A 21,431-nucleotide genomic window follows, 5' to 3' on the forward strand; every position below is an offset into this window, starting at 1 on the left:
ATAAATTGGATTAGCCAAACATTTTTAGATTTTTATAAGAATAAATTGGGCAACATTTGATTTTATTAAAATATTCTATTAATAAAAATAAAAGGGTATCATCAATAAATAATTTTAAAAATTAGGATCGCCTTTTAATCTTTATCCTTAAAATGTGAATGATGGGGGTTAAATTCAGCTTATATTAAATTAAGTGTCAAATTGGGTAATTAAGAGTTATTAAGTAGTTCTGAATTCATAAGAGAGAAAGGTTCCTAAATGTGGCACGTGGCAAAAGGTAATTTATTTATCTTAATATTCCTATTAATCCGTCTCTATATTAATTTAAAAGAGAAATTATAAATGACTTGAACACATTAGATTTGAACCCTAAAATTTTATTTTGTAATATTATATCTCTCAATCACCACACCAGCGCGAGGAGTAGAGAGAGATTCCTTAAATGAACTGACGATGATAAATGATGATAACCCCTTTCTATATGATCTCCTGACCCAACCATCTACCCACTTCCTCTCTCACCTCTCGACCCATAGTCCCATATAAATACACCCTCCCTCCTAGAGAGAGAGAGAGAGAGAGAGAGAGCGAGCTGTGCTCAGGTTCATCGCGATCCATTTCGTTGCTCTCCTGCTCGCGACGAAGGCAAGAAGCGATCGCTCTTCCTCTGCGATTCTTCACCGGTCCCTTCAACGGAGACTTTCCCACTTCTCCGTGGCCCCGGTAGCCACTTCGCCTTCTTTCTCCGCGCCGTAGAAGCTCCTCGTCCGTTGCTTACACAAACCCTCGCCCCCTCTTCTCGGGTGGACTTTCGCTTCCGAGGCTCGGATCGGCGCCGCTGTGTCTCTTCCCCCAGCTGTGTCCGGGTTTGGGTTGCGAACTCCTCGGCCGAACTGTCCATGGAGAGATTCTGGCTGAATCTAAACCCTTTTCGGTTCAGGCTGCTGCGTCGGGATCGATTCCCCTGATAAAGGTGATGCCTGTGAGGTTTTATTGTTTGCTTGGCTCCCTTTTTGTTGGATTTAGGTGCTCTCTTATTTGGGAAAGGGCTTCCGAACCTTACTACCTGTGCTCACTCCCATCCCACCCCCGCGAAGATATCGTTGCCTCAAGCTCTTAGTGCTTATGTGAGCTTTGTGGTTTTGGAGCCCGATCCTACTTCGACTGGGATTATGTTTCTGGGAAGTTGAGATTTCCTAAAACTCTTTTGTCATCGAGTTGTGTAATGGCAAAGATTAGTGTACTTCCTGTGCTTAGGTTTTCTTTTTAGTTTGGAGTGCTACTTTGATTCGGAGCCATGACCATGTTGGCAAGTGGCCCTGATTTTGTAAAATGGAGCGAGAAGTTCATCTCTCAGGAGCGAGGGCATCGCGTTGTTCATTACTACCTTGAGGATTCTTCGGGGGATTCCTACCTTGCAGTCGTTGGCACTGAACGCAGTCTGAGGCACATGCTTTATGTTATCGCAGACGAATTTTGTCAGATGTATGAGGCTGATAAGTTGCAGTTATCTTCCCTCAAATGGAGATCGAGAAGAGAGGTCGTAGATTGGCTTGCTTCATTCCTTCCAGCAGAAGTCTGCTGCCCTCATAATTCAAGTATTAATCTCACTTTGTACTTAATAACTGTTTGTCTTACGCTGATGTGTGTACTGATTTCCCCCCCCAAGCTTAGATGCCTTTCTGCATGACTTTTCTCATTGATTCTGTATTTCTAGATGTACCTAGTTTGCATCAGTGCCATGCACGAGTGTATGTGATTGAAACCTTGTATTCGATCCGGATTTTTTTTATCCTTGTATCTAATTGAGCCAAATTTTCTCATGCCGTAGCTATAAATATAAGTCATCAGTCTAAAGATTTATGTTAGACTCAAGACATGCTTGCAATTAATTATAATTAAAATGGATTAGTAATGTTTATGATGTGTGTGATGTTGTCATTGAAGAACTTAAGGGTTCATTTTAAGCTTATTTTCTTATGTTGCAAATAACCTGTGAACTCATAATCATCTTTTGATTTGAGAATCCTCTCTTACATTTCTTTCTTCCACTAGAATTGGTATATCTTCTCAATATAATTATCTGCTTTGGTTCTGATTCTGCTGAAGGGCGTGTGCCCTGGAGTTGTGAGATACACAGATGACAGTTTAGGAATTTTACTATTTTTGAAATACTAGAAATGAACCGCTGCATAGTTACTTCTATACATCCCATTAGCTTTAACAATTGCAAACAACAATTTATGCGAACTTGTTTCTTTAGGAGCTTTGTTATTTTGGATCCTCGTAGATGTCTAAAATAAATGCTTCTGTGATCTGTTCTTTAAACTTAACTTTACACACTGTAATGGAAATAGCTGAATATCTGATTTTTCTTTATTCGCAAGATTTTCTATTCCATGGTTTTGCTTAGTTTATATTCTCAAAGGTTTCAGCAATATCATTGCGATTTATGCTGTCAAGGACTTATCCAATAAACACCTTATGTCACAGAGTTGCCAAAATTTCCATTGAAGCATGTTTTCAGATCAGGAATGGAAGTTAATAGATGCAATGATACTGGGCGCCACTTACTTAATATGGTGATAATTTTTCTTAGTCTTTTTCTCACATCTACATGTTGTTTGATTTTTTGTAGAATATTCTTAATGTTCTCTCAGGGAAAAAACAATCAATCTGAAATTTCCTGGTCTGGTGCTTCTTGGACTTGTGGAAAGCAGCTCCAGCATTACCGAGCTTTTTCTCGCAATGGAACTACAATAGTAGTAAGTTTGAACATCTCTTGTTTTTCTGATACAGTGTCATGATTTGGTGCTCAGTGATTAACCATCTCTTTTGTAGGCCCATTCTTTTGTCCTTGTAATGTCTGAGGAGGAGACTAGATATCTTGCTTATTTAGAAGATATGTATGAGGATAAAAAAGGGGAGAAGAAGGTTAAAGTACGATGGTTTCATCAAAATCAGGAATTTGCTTGCACGATACCAGCACCTGCCCCTCATCCCTGTGAAGTCTTCATAACACCTTTTTCTCAGGTCATCAGTGCCGAATGTGTGGATGGCATAGCTACTGTATTGACTCCTGGGCACTATGAAAAATGCATGGAGTCAATTTCTTCGTCTGCAGGACTTCGACTCTGTTTTCGCCAGTACAACAAAAATAAATTCAAGCCTTTTGATTTAAGAACTTTGCGTGGTTATTTTAATCAAGATGTTCTTTCATGCTTTGGTATTTGTAATGAGACTGGAAAAGGTGATGAAGAAATAGGCTATGGTTCATTGAAGGAGCAATTTGGTCCCAGGAGAACTAGATTTGTTAAGGTGCGGAACAAGCTTTTTGAAGAACATTTAAGTACTAAACTATCAGGACTTTCAGGTCATGCAGCAACCTGCAGATCTACTTATCAGGATGCAGGGTATGATTTGCTTCAAAGGCCTTTCCCAATGAATTTTGTTGGGTCTCCTGATTGGGTTGCCCCTCCTTTTAAGGTGGGAGAGAAGATAGAGCTTCTTTGCCAAGATAGTGGTATCAGGGGTTGCTGGTTCAGGTGTACTGTTTTGGAATTATCACATAAGAAATTAAAAGTCCGATATGAAGATGTACTAAATGTTGATGGATATGGAAATTTGGAGGTAGGAGTTGTTTTTCTTTTAAAGTTTTGAAGTGAATCATGGACTATTTGCTAGCATGAAAAAAAATGATCTTTCTAGAGATGTTGCTTCGTGGATGTAATTAAAACATTCTTCTTTAGGTATCTTCAGTTGCATTTAGTTCATCCATACAATTATGATGTCTAATACCACCACTAGAACGTAACTGGTAGTGTATTTAGCTTTATGTATTTAATCAACCTTGTTCAAGTTTTCTTTTGTATTAAAATTGCCTCCAAGGCTCCAAGAAAAAAAATCATATAATTATTTTATTTGGATGAATATTTTTTATGAAAAATGATTTTTTTTTTAATGTTGATTCCCTGATTTTCTGCATCTACTATTCAGTAAAGGAGATTTGTTTTCACAAACTGTGTTGCTGATGTATGCTTATTATTATGGTATAGGAATGGGTACCTGCCTTCAGAACCGCAGCTCCTGATAGATTGGGCATGAGATATTCGGGTCGTCTCACTGTTCGACCATGCCCTAATTCTATTGATTTGCTGGATAATGTTGCTCTCCAGAAAGGAATGGCTGTTGATGTAAGCTGGAGTGATGGTTGGTGGGAGGCAGTAGTTATTGAGCTGGGCGACAGCATTGATGATGATGTGCAACTATATTTGCCAGGTACATTCCTAAATTGCTTGAAGTTACTTATTTTTTGTTGTCTAAGGTTTTATTCAAGTGAGTATTGGCCATCAATACCATACCTATTTTGTTGTCTAAGGTTCCCTAACAAGAGAATTATCTGTTTTGCACCAACTTTATCGTAGGTATTCTTTAGTCTGTTGGCATTTAGTCTAAAGTGTCGATAGACTAAAGATGCTCTTCTATTTTGCCCAGACGAAGCTATTTAGAGGGATGATAACTCTATAATCACGAGGAAATAACTTATAAAGAATTGTAATTTGTATTTAATCTAGTACTATTAGTCAAGATGGGTAGTTTGCTACAGAGAAGTCGTGGTAGCTTTAAATATCGTAAACACTTTGATTAAAAGAGTTGAGAATGTAGAATCACCTTATGGTGTATCATTAACTTTACCTGCCTGTATCTAGTCGGGGGCCGGCAATACTGGGACGTTTGGGGTGAGTGTTATCACCTTTTACCATAGATTAACTACACGATTGAAAAATGCTCTCCAAGCTTGTAATGGACATGCTCCTGGTATTCATCTCTCAAATAGATTGGAGCTGCCATTATACCTGCAATTTATGTCTTTTTATCCTTCTACCCTTCAAAATGTTCACTCAAACTAGTTATGGAACTTGGATCAAATTAAACAACTGGATATTATTTGTCGGAAATATGGACACTTTATTGTCTTGATGCAAGGAATTCTCAGGCCCACTTGTAGTGACATGGAGGTAGGCAGTACGCAACTAAGACCGCCCCCCTTGATTTTGCCCTTAATTTTTGGTGTTCATGCTTACAATTACATCCAGTTTTATGTTCCTACTGGATACACAATGCTTAATAGAGAATTCCAAACCTGCTACCTGAAATGATACTGCAATAGCGTTATAATTTCTGTTATTTTGACTGTTGGGTATAGGAGCATCTCTGCTGCCTAATTTGGGACCAGTAGCACTCAATGTTTCCTAGTTTTTTCTTGGAAATATTTTTATACTAGCACGATTGAGATTATGTTGAAATACAACGATGATGTTAAGACTTCTTATGAGTGGCATGGGTGGACCTATACCAGATGAATTGGGCTGATCGGGCCATGCAGGACAGTCAGTTCAGGTGGATCAAGTGTGCCAGGTGGATTGTATGAGCCCGGTGAGCAGGGCTGGCTGGTTAGATTGAGCTGGCTCATTGGGATGGATTGATTGGCCAAGGCAATTGAATTGGCCGGTTGGTTATGGTTTTGGTAGTTTGTCGTGCCGATTAGATTATTAGATGGGATATTTTTCATTGTAAAAACTATTCGTTATCTATTATGTAAAACATTCTTGCAAACTAAACGTAGGAATTCAAATAAAACACCTAATTCCATCCCAATAACCTAATTCTTTTTCATTCCTTGTCAATTCCATTATTATGAATTAGTTATTCCATCCTATGAACAAAACTGGCCCATTAGCCTTTGCAACTATTGGCATCAGTTTCCTTCTGTTGTATTTAGTAAACAATCAAATTTTCCTAGTAACCCTCCTGATCTTGCAGGTGAAGACATATTCTTAATATGTGAACTAAAAAGACTTAGAATATCTAAAGATTGGATGGGGAACAGATGGGTTGATATCACCTCCAAACCCGATGTCTTGTCCACAATATCTTCAGTTAGCCAAAGGACAAACCCTATTTCATGTCCTCTCATCATCAAGAGGGCGGAATCTCGTGGCTCTGCAATGTCTGATCAAGAATTTATCACTAGTCAGGCAAATTCAGTTGAACAGGATAAACAAGTTGAAGCCGGCCTGGTCGCTAATACTTCTATGCCAATAAGACAATGAAGCAAGTCATGCCAAGGAAATGGTTGAAAGGTGAATTGTAAAGGCAAAGGAAGCGGTGTTGGACCAGTATTAGTGCTTGGTGTATGTGGTTTTGGCTGTGTATATAGTCGAGGATTAGTGCTTTAGTAGTACATAAGCACTTGATTCGCTGAGCTAGCTTTGACCTACTGAAGTAGTTGGCATGTAATCCCCAGCATTTAGGTTAAACCATAATATCTGGAAGGCATGATAGTAATGTTTGTTTTGTCACGATCCTTCATGGTGCCCCAATATTATTGGTACCATGCATCATATGGAATGGACGTCATTAGCATGTTTCTCTACGTTAAATTCTAGTAGTTGTATCAGTTTTGACTGCTTTTCCTTTCTGTAGTGAATTTGCAGTTACTCGATAGGCAGAAGTTAAGTTCATTTGTACGTTTTCTACAAGTTGCTTTTCAGATTCTGAAAAAAGCTTGTTTGTCCTAATGTTAAAGTTGACTATCATCACTATCTTCCAATCATGAATGTCACAATGCACTCCCTGCGTCTTAGTGCAAAATTGTCGCAATGCACTTTCTTTTGGAAAAGAACGAAAATTGTCAACTAGAGTTCATTGTGGTGGTATTACGCATCTATGAATTCCTAGCTAGCCCTCCCTATAGCTGACAATTTTTTGTTAAAAAAAATGCCTCAATTTTATAATTATATAGGTTAAACTATTTTTAGACTTAGGTTAGTGCAAATTATAGTAAAATTCTTAATGTGTTTCCTAAATCTACCATAACCTTTTTATTTTGTACAAATCTTATTTATTTTACTCTTAAACAAACCTTATTAATCATCACTTAGCATCAACATTGGTGTTATAATATCTAAAAGGTGTTACAAATTAATATAATATTGATGAGTCTTATAATATGTACACATTAAAAAATATTCAATTCTTTAAATACTGAGTGGATATTATCTAAAAAACAACGGCAATTTACCAAAAGGCGCACTTAAAAATCTGAATTTACCAAAAGGCGTACACTACTTTGGTATTTACCAAAGAGCGCACTTTTTTAAAAGCATTTCCTATTTTACCCTCATGATAATTTGACTTTTCCTATTGTTTTTCTTTTCTTCATTATATTTCTCTCACTTCTCTCTCTCCTCTGTCGGCAGAATATAGGAATAGCATTAGTCAATCTTTAATCACATTTTAATACATTTGAAGAAAAAAATAATGTAAATACGGAACTCCTCGCAATTTTAGAAATCCACTGAAATGGGTGCAATCGAGCTTTGAGTCGATCGGTGGGTTTCGGCCAAACCCAATTGATGGACCTGAGAGCTCGATTGCACTATTTCGGTTCCTGGATTTCTAAAATTGCAAGGTCCAAATATGGTGTCCATTATTTTTGCTTTATAGATGTTAACAAGCAAAATCAAAGAATCGGCATAAAGCCCGTTGGGCCCGATATCATTCCATATCGGCCCGTTGGTTTGATATGATTCCATGCTCGGGCCCAATGTGGGTTTGCCAATTCTTGATTTTACTGTTAACATCTATAAAAGCAAAATAAATAATGGACACCATATTTGAACTCCTGCAATTTTAGAAATCCATAGAAATTGAAATGGGTGCGATCGGAGATCTCAGGTCCGTGGTGGGTTTGGCCAAACCCACCGATCGATATAAAGCTCGATTGCACCCTTAGTTTCTATAATTTCTAAAATTACAATGAATTCAAGTGTTGAAAGAAGCTAACCAGAGGTTTTGAAAAACCCTAAATCTCTCTTTCTTTTTTTTTTTCCTTTTTTTTTGTTTAGGCTTGATATCAAGAGCTCTCATGCCCACGTTGTGCCTGGTTTTTCTTCTTATCAGGCCCAATGGGGGCTTGCTATTTCCCCATATCAGGCGCACTGTGGGCCTGATATGGTTCATATCAGGCCTAAACAAAAAAAAGGAAAAAAAAGAAGAGAGATTTAGAGTTTTTCAAAACCTCTGGTCCACCACTAGAAGTGCCAAAAATAATAATGGACACCATATTTTCACTCCTTGTAATTTTAGAAATTCATAGAAACTGAAATGGGTACAATCGGAGCTTTCTAGAACGATCAGTGGGTTTCGGTCAAAACCCACTGATGGACTGAACTCGATGCACCCATTCTGTGGATTTATGATGTTGCGAGGAGTTCAAATATGTTTATTATTTATTTTGACTTTTATAGATGTTTATACATAAAATCAAAGAATCGCAAAACAACCCATGTTGGGCACGATATGGTCATGTCGGGGCGCTGATATGGAATGATATCGGGCCCACGTTGGGCTGATATGTCCATATCGTGCCCAACATGATTCTTTGATTTTATATATACATCTATAAAGATAAAATAAATAATGAACACTATATTTGAACTCCTTGCGAAATCCAAAGGCTGAAATGGGTGCGATCGGGCTCTCAGGTCCATCGGTGGGTTTGGTGAGAGTCCGATTGCACCCATTTCAGTTCCTTTGGATTTCTGATGTTGCAAGGAGTTCAAATATGGTGTTCATTATTTATTTTGGCTTTTTATAGATGTTTGTACATAAAATCAAAGAATCATAAAAAAAACTCATGTTGAACCTGATATGGAATTATTTTAATACATATGTTGCATTTCTTTGATTTGTATGTATCCTTGAATCAGTAATAGTTACATTCATAATACTGAATACATAAACTTATAGTAACTCCATTTGAGATAGTGATAATGAATGTTGTGCTGGACTGAAGGGAGATCAATTGGGATAGGGACACAGCTCCAACCCTGACCAATTGAACAAGTTATTCACAACCTCAGAGTCCAACCGAGCTTGATTTAGTCATGCAAAATTCCATTCATCATGCAGTTTTCACTACGAAGGAGCATTCCCATTCATCACCTACTGATCCATTTGTTGCAACTCAACATTCCGAATTAATACTTTTTGCAAGGAAACACACGAGAAATGGAATTGTGCAACCGAAATAGAGAGGAATAATTTATTGATCTAGGCATAGATTCAGGCAAAGAATGTATTAGAGAATCACTGAGAGTCCTGTTGGACCTGATATGCTTTCATATCAGGTCCAAGTTGGGCCTGATATGGAATCATATCAGGCCCAACATGGGCTATTTTTGCCGATTCTTTGATTTTATGTATAAACATCTATAAAAAGTCAAAATAAATAATAAACACCATATTTGAACTCCTTGCAACATCAGAAATCCATAGGAATTGAAATGGGTCCAACCGGAGCTCTCTAGGTCCATCAGTGGGTTTTGGTCAAAACCCACTGATGGACCTAGAGAGCTCCGGTTGGACCCATTTCAATTCCTATGGATTTCTGATGTTGCAAGGAGTTCAAATATGGTGTTCATTATTTATTTTGGCTTTTTATAGATGTTTATACATAAAATCAAAAAATCGGCAAAAACAACCCATGTTGGACCTGATATGGAGTCATATCAGGCCCAACGTGGGCCTGATATCATTCCATATCAGGCCCAACGTGGGCCTGATATGACCATATCAGGCCCAACATGGGTTGTTTTTGCCGATTCTTTGATTTTATGTATAAACATCTATAAAAAGCCAAAATAAATAATAAACATCATATTTGAACTCCTTGCAACATCATAAATCCATAGGAACTGAAATGGGTGCAATCGGAGCTCTCTAGGTCCATCAGTGGGTTTTGACCAAAACCCACTGATGGACCTAGAGAGCTCCGATTGCACCCATTTCAGTTTCTATGAATTTCTAAAATTACAAGGAGTGAAAATATGGTGTCCATTATTATTTTTGGCACTCTTAGTGGTGGACCAGAGGTTTTGAAAATCCTAAATCTCTCTTTATTTCTTTTTTTTTTTAATTTTTTGTTGTATCTAGGCCTGATATCTCCCATATCATGCCCACATTGGGCCTGATATGAAGAGATATCAGGCCCAACGTGGGCATGATATCTCTTCATATCAAGCCTAAACAAAAAAAAAAGGAAAAAAAGAAAGAAAGAGAGATTTAGGGTTTTTCAAAACCTCTGGTCCACCACTAGAGTGTCAAAAATAATAATGGACACCATATTTTCACTTCTTGTAATTTTAGAAATTCATAGAAACTAAAATGGGTGCAATCGGAGCTTTCTATATCGATCAGTGAGTTTCGGTCAAAACCCACTAATGGACCTAGAGATCTCCGATTGCACCCATTTCAATTTCTATGGATTTCTAAAATTGCAAGGAGTTCAAATATGGTGTCCATTATTTATTTTGGCTTTTTATAGATGTTAACAAGTAAAATCAAAGAATCGGCATAAAAGCCCACGTTGGGCCTGATATGGAATCATATCAGGCCCAACGTGGGCTTTTATGCCGATTCTTTGATTTTGCTTGTTAACATCTATAAAAAGCCAAAAAAAAAATAATGGACACCATATTTGGACTCCTTGCAATTTTAGAAATCCACAGGAACTGAAATGGGTGCAATCGGAGCTCTCTAGGTCCATCAGTGGGTTTTGACCGAAACCCACTGATCGACCTAGAAAGCTCCGATTGCACCCATTTCAGTTCCTGTGGATTTCTAAAATTGCAAGGAGTCCAAATATGGTGTCCATTATTTTTTTTGGCTTCTTCAAATGTATTAAAATGTGATTAAAGATTGACTAATGCTATTCCTATATTCTGTCGACAGAGGAGAGAGAGAAGTGAGAGAAATATAATGAAGAAAAGAAAAACAATAGGAAAAGTCAAATTATCATGAGGGTAAAATAGGAAATGCTTTTAAAAAAGTGTGCTTTTTGGTAAATACCAAAGTAGTGTACGTCTTTTGGTAAATTCAGATTTTTAAGTGCGCCTTTTGGTAAATTGTCGAAAAAACAATTAAAAATAAAAAAGATAAACTTTGGATATAAAAATAAAAATGAATAAATAGATAATAGGACCACAAATAATCAATGTTAATATTAAAATGAATATGAGTATGCTAATAAAAGAGATATGTTAGTATAATTGATATATGACATGTTATTTAAAAAGATGATATATATAAATGTTCAAACGGATGCCTTCTTTGTACTTAAAATTTATTTTTTTAATTTTTAAAATTTTTATATATAATTTACTCATTAACGGTGTCAAATAATTGAACGTGGTTAATATATGGATATTATAACAATCATCCATATTGATTTATAATACTAATTAGATATTATAACACTGATATATTGACACTAATATAGATGCTCTTAGGCAAATATGTTGGCAAAAGATGACTTATTCATCCCAACACCCTAGCTAATTCGTTTTAAGACTAACACTAAAAACATAAATCATAAATAGCTAAAATACAGTTCACACGTGAGTATTATAATACTTATCTTTATTAATTATAACACCATTTAAATATTATAATACCCACTTAAATATTATAAAATCATCCGACTTTCTCCTCGGATGGGTCTAGTGGCTAGCACATGAGGTATTGCCATTAATGAGGTCTGAGGTTCGAATCTTGGTAAAGCCGAGGTAAATGTCTCCCTTATGTGCTAGTCACTATTCCAAAGGCTAGTAGCCGCCCGTGATTTACCTCCTCCGTGTTGGCCCTGGGACGGGTTGGCGGGGGCACTGGAGGCGAGCGTATTCGCCTTTTGCCATTAATGTCTGAAACCCTAAACCCTAATCATGAGGTCTGGGGTTCGAATCTCAGTAAAGCCGAGTAAATGTCTCTCTTATATGGAGTCGGATCCTCTGGACCGCTTTTTGCGGTCCAAGGGATGATCCCTAAACATGTATTGGTGAGGATGAATGGTCCCCATCTATTTTATAAGTGGGGACGATGTATTCCACCAATGCATGTTGATCCGCCGGTAAGAATGGGGAACTCACTTCCTGAAGGGTCTCAGCTTGAGGACCGATGAAGGGCTGACTAAGCGGTTAATGGCTGCGCCGAGCAGCTGAGTAAGTCCGAGCGGATCTAGAGACAACCCATCCAGGGGCTTGGGTTTCCGACGCCAAGGCAGGAGGATCGAAGGGCCGAGCGGGAGTCCGCTCGGCTGGGGCCAAAGGGCCGAGCAGGTTGTCCGTTCGGCCAAGATAAGGGCGAGGGTACAAAGGTGGCCGAGCGGCCTATGCTCTCGGCTCGGGATATGGGATATCAGCAGAAGCATGTCTAAGATCGCACGATGGAGGATCTTGCTGTCACATCGTGGAAAGGTTGATACAGTAGCAGTATGGCCTCATGGACGTCTTCCTGCCAGGTCCATATCTGGGCATGGCCCTTCTGACAGACCCATGCCTGGGCATGGTCAAAGGCAGGTGGTTGCTTTGATTGGCGCGCCCAGGCTTCTTCGAGAGGCCTATATAAGGCCTCCATTTCTTCACCGGAGGTATGAAAAAAGTCTTCATCTTGAGGCCACCCTTTTGTTATTCCTCGCCTGACTTGAGCGTCGGAGGGCCGCCGCCGGGACACCCCTCCTGGCTCGGTTTTTGCTGCAGGTTCGCCGGAGCATTCGAGGATTCAGCAGGGAGCGCCACGTGCCCAGTGTCCGTTGACTCCTGGTTCGGACAGGATCAACTGGATTGATGACGTTTCACTGAAGAACTCGAGATAAGGTTGAATGAATATGTCAAAAACAGAAAGCAGCAGCCGAGCGGCCTGAGCAACAAGCAACATCTGCGTCAGGTGGCCGAGCGGAAGCACCTCCAGCCACCGTCGCATTCCATCGGGCCTTGTTTCGCACCCCTGAAGTCGTACCAGCTCGAAGAGATAGGGGATCTTCTTCAGACGAGATGCCTAGGCGAGATGACAGAAAGGGGAAAACCCCCTGAGCGGATGCATCCCCCGAGCGGATCAATCGCCAATTCTCGGAGGCTATTCTATGAGACCCTCTGCCCAAGCACTACGTGCCTCCGACGATCGGCGAGTATAATGGAACAACAGACCCGGATGATCATCTAGGTAAGTTTGATAACACAGCTACACTCCACCAATATACAGATGGAGTAAAGTGCCGCGTCTTCCTTACAACTCTCTCGGGATCGGCTCAACGGTGGTTTTGGAGGCTGCCGGACGGATCCATCACAAGTTTCAAAGACTTCCGAACGGCCTTCCTCCACCACTTCGCCAGCAGTCGGCGTTATCAGAAGACAAGTGTCAGCTTGTTCGCCATCAAGCAGGAGCCGAGAGAATCACTTCGAACTTACATCCAGCGGTTCAACAAGGTGGCAATGGATATTCCAACGGCCACATCAGAGACCATGATGAATGCCTTCACACAAGGCCTAGTGGATGGGGACTTCTTCCGGTCGCTCATCCGAAAGCCGCCCCGAGATTATGATCACATGCTACACCGAGCCAATGAATACATCAACGTAGAAGAAGCGCAAGCCGCCCGGAAAAAGGAAACTCCAACCGAGAGGACGCCTATTCAGGCCGAGCGGAAACAGCACGCCGCTCAGCAGCCACCTAGAGGACCGAGGGCCGAAACAATCCGATCCCCCCACGCCAGGTCGCACGTACAAGAAGTGGCTGCTGCTCGGCCCAAGCCAAAGAAGAGGTGGACCCCTATGTTCTGCTCCTTCCACCAGACGGATACGCATAACACGAGGGATTGTCGAAGTCTTTCCTTCGTGGCTAATCCTGTGCCCATGAAGGCTGAACTACGGTCTCCTTCCGTCGACTGAAGACAAAGGACCCATGAAGCCGACCGGATTCACACCGAGAGGCGACATCAGCAGACGCCCGATCGGCACCGATCTCCAAGACAGGAGAATCGCCGAGCGTCCAGAGAGCGGTCCCGGCCGTCCGCTCGGGAAGAGGAAAATAGGAGCAACACTTCCCGAGGCGAGATCAGCGCTATTGCTGGTGGGCCGACCGGAGGAGACTCCAACCGAGCCAGAAAGGCGGGCGTCCGGCAGTTCCAGATCCACGCGGTCGGTTGCAGCCAGGAGCGGGCAAGTGGACCGGAAATCACCTTCGGACCCGGGGACTTAGAAGGAGTTGAAGTGCCCCACGACGATGTTCTACTCATTAAAGCGGTAATAGTAAATTACACTATCCACCGCATATTCGTTGACACAGGGAGCTCAGTCAGCATCATATTCAAGAAGGCGTTCGATCAGCTGCAAATTGATCGAGCCGAGCTGCTACCCATGACAACCCCGCTCTATGGGTTTACGGGTAACGAAGTTCAGCCGGTCGGACAGATCCGGCTGGCCACTTCGCTGGGAGAGGAGCCGCTCAGGAGGACTAGGACCATAAATTTCGTGGTGGTCGACTCTCCCTCATCCTACAACGTCATTTTGGGACGACCGGCGCTCGGCGAATTCCGAGCGGTCGTCTCAACCTTCCACCAGAAGATGAAGTTCCCCGTGGAGGACAAAGTGGGAGAAGCAAGAGGAGATCAGCTAGCAGCTCGGCGATGTTACATCGAAATGGTCAGAGCAGAAGCTAATTCTGCTCGAAAAACGCCTCGGATCGAGGTAAACGCCATCACCGAGAAACCTCCTGCTTTAATTTATGATGAAAAGGAGGAGGTTCAGATCCATCCGACCCGATCGGAGGCCACGACTTTTATCGCCTCTGATCTGGAGGAGGAGCAGAAGGAGGAACTGATCCAATGCCTCCAACGAAATCATGATGTCTTCGTCTGGTCGACACATGAGTTGCCCGGAATTTCGTCGAGCCTGGCGCAGCATGAATTGCATGTCCGACCGGACGCTCGGCCAGTGAAACAGAAGAAAAGGGATTTCAGTGCCGAGCAGAATGTCATCATCCGGGCGGAAGTAGAGAAACTTCTGGAGGCCGGCCACATACGAGAAGTGCAGTTCCCGAGATGGCTGGCTAACGTAGTATTAGTCTCCAAGCCGGGCGGCAAGTGGAGAGTCTGCATCGACTTTTGGGACTTAAACAAAGCATGCCCCAAGGACTTCTATCCTCTGCCACGGATAGATCAGCTAGTGGACTCTACGGCCGGCTGCAAATTAATTTGCATGCTTGACGCCTATCAAGGATATCATCAAGTGCCGCTCACCCGGGAAGATCAAGAAAAAGTAAGCTTCGTAACGGCCGACGGCACATATTGCTATAATGTGATGCCGTTCGGATTGAAGAATGCCGGGGCCACCTATCAGCGCTTGATGAACAAAGTGTTCAAGGAGCAGATCGGGCGGAATCTGGAAGTCTATGTGGACGACATTCTTATCAAATCCGTCCGAGCGGCCGATCTTTTCCAGGATATGGAAGAAACCTTCCGAACACTGCGCAAATATGGAGTCAAGCTAAATCCCCAGAAGTGCCTGTTCGGAGCAAAAGGAGGGCGTTTCTTAGGGTACATAGTGACCGAGCGGGGAATCGAAGCAAATCCCAGCAAGGTGAAAGCTCTGCAAGACATGCCGCCCCCAAGAAATACAAGAGAAGTGCAGAGGTTGACCGGTCGGATAACTGCTTTGTCCAGATTCATCTCCAAAACCGCCGACCGGAGCCTTCCATTCTTCAAGATCCTGCGCAAGGCTACTAAGTTCCAGTGGGATGAAGAATGTGACAGAGCGTTCGAAGAATTGAAGACTTATCTTAATTCTCTGCCAGTGTTAGCCAAGCTGATCGGGGGTGAGTCACTTTATATTTATTTGTCATCGACTGAGCATGCTGTAGGCTCAGCACTTGTGAGGGCAAGCGGCGAGGAGCAGCCGGTGTATTTTCTAAGCCACATTTTAAAAGATGCTGAATCTCGTTACACCGGGCTCGAGAAGTTGGCCTTTGCTTTGGTTCTAGCCGCTCGGCGCCTTCGACCGTATTTCTTGGCTCACACCATCATTGTCCGGACGAACAGTCCACTCGGAAGAGTACTGTTGAATCCAGAAGCGTCCGGACGGCTCATCAAGTGGACGACAGAATTAAGTGAATTTAACATCCAATATCAGCCCCGCTCGGCGATCAAAGCCCAATCCTTGGCTGATTTTGTGACCGAAGTGCAAAGGCCAGAGCCGGAAGCTATGTGGAGAATATATGTGGATGGGTCCTCCACTCGGCTCGGAAGTGGGATTGGAATATTGCTGCTCTCACCTCAAGAAGAGAAGATGCACCTATCCGTCCGGCTGGATTACAAAGCTACCAACAACGAAGCAGAGTATGAGGCCCTCATAGCCGGATTGCAGGCAGCCCGGCATGTGGGTGCCGGTAGGGTGACTCTCTATTCGGATTCACAGTTGGCCGCTCAACAACTTTCTGGCACCTTTGAAATCAATAGTGTTCGGCTTAAACTCTACGTTGAGGCCTTTGAAAAACTCAAAGCTACTTTCCGAGAGGTTCTTATACAGAAGATCCCCCGAACGGAGAACCAGGCAGCAGACGAGTTAGCCAAACTCGCGAGTTCAATAACACCAGCTGCCATTCAGCAACCAATTGAAAAAGTACTGCTGGTGGAGCACGTCGATCGGATGCAAGGCCTCACGTTTCCAAGCGACTGGAGGACACCTATTATAGAATTTCTCCGTTCGGGTACCACACCCTCCGATGAATATGCAGCCCGGCTCCTCAGAAGAAGAGCCGGTCGGTTTACACTCATCGGAGATCAGCTTTACAAGAAAGCTTTCTCGCGCCCGTTGCTGAAATGTGTAAGCTCGGAGGACTCAGCTTACATCCTCCAGGAAGTACATCAAGGGTCATGCGGTGGTCATCCAGGCGGGCGCTCGTTGGCCAAGAAGATCCTCTTGGCCGGATACTTTTGGCCAACTTTACAAACAGATGCCGCTCGGACAGTATCTACTTGCCTTTCATGCCAGAGGTATCACAACTTCTCCCACCGACCGCCCGAAGAAATGAAGGCGTCAAGCGTTTCATGCCCGTTCGACCAATGGGGAATGAATATTGTCGGTCCATTTCCGATGGCGGCCGGGCAGAGGAAATTCTTACTAGTGGCGGTAGACTATTTCTCCAAGTGGGTGGAGGCCGAGCCGCTAGCAAAGATCACTGAACAAATGGTCAAAAAATTCATCTGGCAACACATCATTTGTCGGTTCGGCATCCCTCGCCGACTAGTGTCCGACAACGGGCGGCAGTTCACAGGGAAGATGTTAGAGGATTGGTGCAAGAGCTATGGGATTGAGCAACACTTCACGTCCGTGGCTTATCCTCAGAGCAACGGTCAAGCCGAAGTGACCAATCGGGAAATCCTTCGCATTCTACGCACTCGGCTCGACCATCTCGGAGGAAGCTGGCCAGAAGAGGTACCGGGCGTCTTGTGGGCCATCCGAACGGCTCCAAAGGAAGGAACGGGTGTTATGCCTTTCCATTTGGTGTACGGCGGTGAGGCAGTCATTCCGGTAGAAGTCGGCGTTGAGTCCGTCCGGGTCCAATTGTATGATGAAGGCAACGCCGATCGGAGGAATGTGGAGCTGGATTTGATTGACGAGGAGCGGGCCAAGGCATCCGTTCGGCTGATGGCGTACCGTCAGCGGATGAAGCAAAACTACAACCGGCGTGTCATTCCCAGATCATTCCAGGCTGGCGATCTTGTCTGGAAGAAAGTCAAGCCGGTCGGCGACGTCGGCAAGCTTGAAGCTCCGTGGGCAGGTCCCTTCAAAATCATCGAGAAGCTCCGCTTGGGTGCTTATTATTTGGAGGATGAGGAAGGTCGGCAGCTAGATAGGCCGTGGAGCGCGAACCACCTCCAGCCTTACCGGGCAGGGTGAAAGGTGTGCCTATGTAAATCATCTTGTGTACTTTTTTCGACTGAATACTTGAAATGCAGAAACGGAAAATCAAAAGAACAAATAAGGCACCGCCAACAAAAAAACGAAGGCCCCGAGCCGCTCGGCCGGAGGTAAATGGGTCGAGCCAAGCGCTCGGAAATTGAAGGCCCCGTACCATTCGGACGGAGGTATATTATCCTAGCCAAAATGCTCGACGAAGCAGACCCTGAGTCGGTCGGCCGGGAGTACGTTCTCCAAGCTAGGGAGCAAAAAGATGAAAACACATGGAGCATTCTCCGCTGAACGGCGTATGCATTTAGATTCGTAAGCAAATGACCCGTGCCGGTCAGGGATAAGTTATGAAGGCCAAGGTCGCTTGACCTGGTAAGGAGTTAGCCTTGAAGGTCGTCTAGCCCAGACGTTAAACCGTAGAGCCGCGCCGACCGGCTATAAACATCCGCGCCGACGAGCACCGTCGTTAAAAATCGAGAGCCGCGCCGATCGGCTATAAACATCCGCGCCGACGAGCCCCGTCGTTAAAGATCGAGAGCCGCGCCGATCGGCTATAAACATCCGCGCCGACGAGCCCCGTCGTTAAAAATCGAGAGCCGCGCCGATCGGCTATAAACATCCGCGCCGACGAGCCCCGTCGTTAAAGATCGAGAGCCGCGCCGATCGGCTATAAACATCCGCGCCGACGAGCCCCGTCGTTAAAGATCGAGAGCCGCGCCGATCGGCTATAAACATCCGTGCCGACGAGCCCCGTCGTTAAAGATCGAGAGCCGCGCCGATCGGCTATAAACATCCGCGCCGACGAGCCCCGTCGTTAAAGATCGAGAGCCGCGCCGATCGGCTATAAATATCCGCGCCGACGAGCCCCGTCGTTAAAGATCGAGAGCCGCGCCGATCGGCTATAAACATCCGCGCCGACGAGCCCCGTCGTTAAAGATCGAGAGCCGCGCCGATCGGCTATAAATATCCGCGCCGACGAGCCCCGTCGTTAAAGATCGAGAGACGAGCCGGTGTCTATAAACGTCCGAGCGGAAGGTCGACGAGCACCGTCGTTAAAAATCGAGAGACGAGCCGGCGTCTATAAATGTCCGAGCGAAAGGTCGACGAGCACCGTCGTTAAATCGAGAGCCGCGTCGATCGGCTATAAATATCCGCGCCGTCGAGCTCCGTCAAAGATCGAGTGCCGAACTCGCGACTGTGAACTTGGACGGAACTGAGGACGCCAAATAACGAGCGTTCGCAAGTACTAAATTAATTAGGTCCGATCGGCCATCGGCTTGCCAACACTTCGCATTCACTGGATGCAAGCAGTGTAGCCAAGCGTTAAACGATTTCGAGGAAAACGAGTCTACCGATTAACCTGATCAGTCGTTTGGTAGGAAACATGAGGAGCCCAACTGATTCTACGAATAAGCAGCAACACACTAAAAGGAGACAATGAAGGGCAAACAAATACAAGCAAAGGGGCATCGTTTCATTAGAAGAAAAATTATGCCGAACGGCATGTACAAAAATTTTACATCCGCCGAGCGGATGAAATACAGAAAGTACTTGAAATAACCCGCATCACTCCAGATCCTCAAAATTAAAAAAGGCGTCCGGAATGTCATCAATCATGGCCGCCAGTTCAGGAGGGGGAATGCTCAGGTCAGCAGGAAGGTGCCCCCCCTTCTTAAAGTATGCCGTGGTGACCTTGACCGCCTCGATGAAGGTTGAGGAGACGTTGCCACCGAACTTTTCGCCGAACCGTTCCGAGCGGAGGTATTCTTGGCGCGCTGCTACGGCTCTCCCTCCTTATATTTTTTGAGTGCCGCTCGAGAAGCGGTTAAGGTATCTTGGGCGCCTTCAAGTCCACCTCGGCTTTTGTGCGTTCTGCCGAACGGTCCTCCCGCTTGGCGTTCAGCTGGGCCTTGGATTGATCTAGGGCCCGGACTTCAACCTTCATCTTATCCGGATCCGCGATCGCCTCTTCTGGCTCCTGGTGCGCTTCACGTCTGCGTCGCGTATCTTCACCAGCCTTCAAGTCGAGCCACCTCAGTAGCTAGGTCGGCTTCTGTTCGACCTCGAGGGCTTGTTTCTCCCGCTCGGCGTGGGACCCCGACACTTGAAGTTTTCGGAGATCCTCCAACTCGGCTAGCCGATGGCTAGTGGCGATTTGCTCGGCCCAATGCTGTAATAATGAAATCGGGAACCAAACAGTAGCATGGCACAGGAAGAAAGATGAATTTACAGAGTGGCCTGCTGGTTGTTGTCGCCGAAATGCTTGGGCGTCATGAGGGCCACTTGAATATGCGCGTCCTCAAAAGCTTGGCGACCGGACCCGTCAAGGTTATTTCGTGAACGGGGCTCGGAGTCGATCGGCGGACAATAAATATTCCTCCGATGGGAATCGGAGGTAGTCTTGATGGTTGGATGACCGGACGGCGCTTCTTGATCGCGGCGCGATCTGAGGACTCCCTATAGTGGAAGTTTCCCAACCCGAAGCGTGGCGGACGAGTCCGGGAGGAGGCCGGAGGGCTGTGCGGTGGCGAAGCCACGGGGTCCCGATCCGTGATGGCGTGCGGCAGCGGTTACGCCGATCGAGCTGTTTCCCCTCTTGGGTCGGAAGGTGGAGTCTCTTGACGTTCCGCCGAACCTCAATGGTGGATCTCCAACTGGGGGCCTCGGTGGGGTGAGGAAGCGAGATCCGCCTCAACCTCCGTTGAAGCGGATGGGGCAGCTTCTGTTTCCGGGGCGGACTGTGTCCCCCCCTCTCCTACATCCGCCGGGCGGCTAGGGATAAGACCCCGCTCGGCGAGTTCCTTCTTTGTGGAGGCCTCAATCTCCACGGCCTTCAACTTCAGATGATCAGTAGCCTTGGAGCGCCACATGACTTCAGCTGTAGGTAAAGAAATTAAAATCAGTTAGATAAAAAAGGCGTAGAGAGTAAAGAATCCTTACTCATGCGGAAGGGGAGATTTGCCCGAATGGGAGACAATCCGAAAATATACAACACCTCCCTTGAGCAGCAACTGGTCGATCTTGTATCGCTGACCGGACAACCAGTTCGCCGCATGAAGATAGGCTGGATTGCTTCTGAACTTGCCGAGCTCCGGCTGGGTTGGCACAGCGGTCTGCCATTTGGTTCGGAATGCTGGCCGCTCGGGAAGTCGGATATAGAAGAAAAACTCCTTCCAGTGTTTGTTGGAGGTCGGCATATTATCAAAAAATTTAAAGTCTATTCTACTTTCGAAAATAAAAGTGCCCGGCTCGGATTGTTTGGGGTAGAAGAAGAAGTGGAATATTTTGGGGTCAAGAGGGATACTGTGCAGCTTGAAGAGGACGACCACCCCGCTCAGCAGCCTAAAGGAATTCGGCATAAGTTGGCCGAGCGAGATGCGAAAATAGTTACAAACCTCTAAAATAAAGGGATGGGTAGGAAATCTAAGGCCGCCCTGGAATTGGTCTAGAAAAAAAACAAATGGTGCCGATCAGGGGGTCATGGGGCCGGTCAGTCGGGTCGGCTACAACTATTTTATAGTTATCAGGAATCCCATACGTCCGAACAAGGCGCCGAGCACCCTCCTCATCAAATCGACTCTCCATGGTCAGGTACTAGGGGCCATGAACACCAACAGCGGGTTC

At 44.6% G+C, this 21,431-nt stretch overlaps 1 protein-coding gene across 1 annotated transcript; it reads left to right on the plus strand.

Moving 5' to 3' along the window:
• The first annotated feature begins 539 nt into the window (after positions 1-539).
• Positions 540-6,443, plus strand: LOC121985957. Its single transcript, XM_042539700.1, has 6 exons — positions 540-1,598; positions 2,494-2,582; positions 2,661-2,765; positions 2,842-3,630; positions 4,056-4,278; positions 5,824-6,443. Exons 1-6 carry the CDS (start codon positions 1,298-1,300, stop codon positions 6,111-6,113), a joined length of 1,797 nt encoding a protein of 598 aa, XP_042395634.1. The 5' UTR covers positions 540-1,297; the 3' UTR covers positions 6,114-6,443.
• Positions 6,444-21,431: the final 14,988 nt, after the last annotated feature.

Source organism: Zingiber officinale, chromosome 5B (assembly GCF_018446385.1).
Source record: "Zingiber officinale cultivar Zhangliang chromosome 5B, Zo_v1.1, whole genome shotgun sequence".
Lineage (NCBI taxonomy): Eukaryota > Viridiplantae > Streptophyta > Magnoliopsida > Zingiberales > Zingiberaceae > Zingiber > Zingiber officinale.

Excerpts from the sequence above, each read along its gene's own strand:
- LOC121985957 (XM_042539700.1), top strand. The coding sequence starts at position 1,298 with ATGACCATGTTGGCAAGTGGCCCTGATTTTGTAAAATGGAGCGAGAAG. Across the intron at positions 2,583-2,660 it reads GGCGCCACTTACTTAATATG|GGAAAAAACAATCAATCTGA; the intron begins GTGATAATTTTT and ends ATGTTCTCTCAG. Across the intron at positions 2,766-2,841 it reads GCAATGGAACTACAATAGTA|GCCCATTCTTTTGTCCTTGT; the intron begins GTAAGTTTGAAC and ends TCTCTTTTGTAG.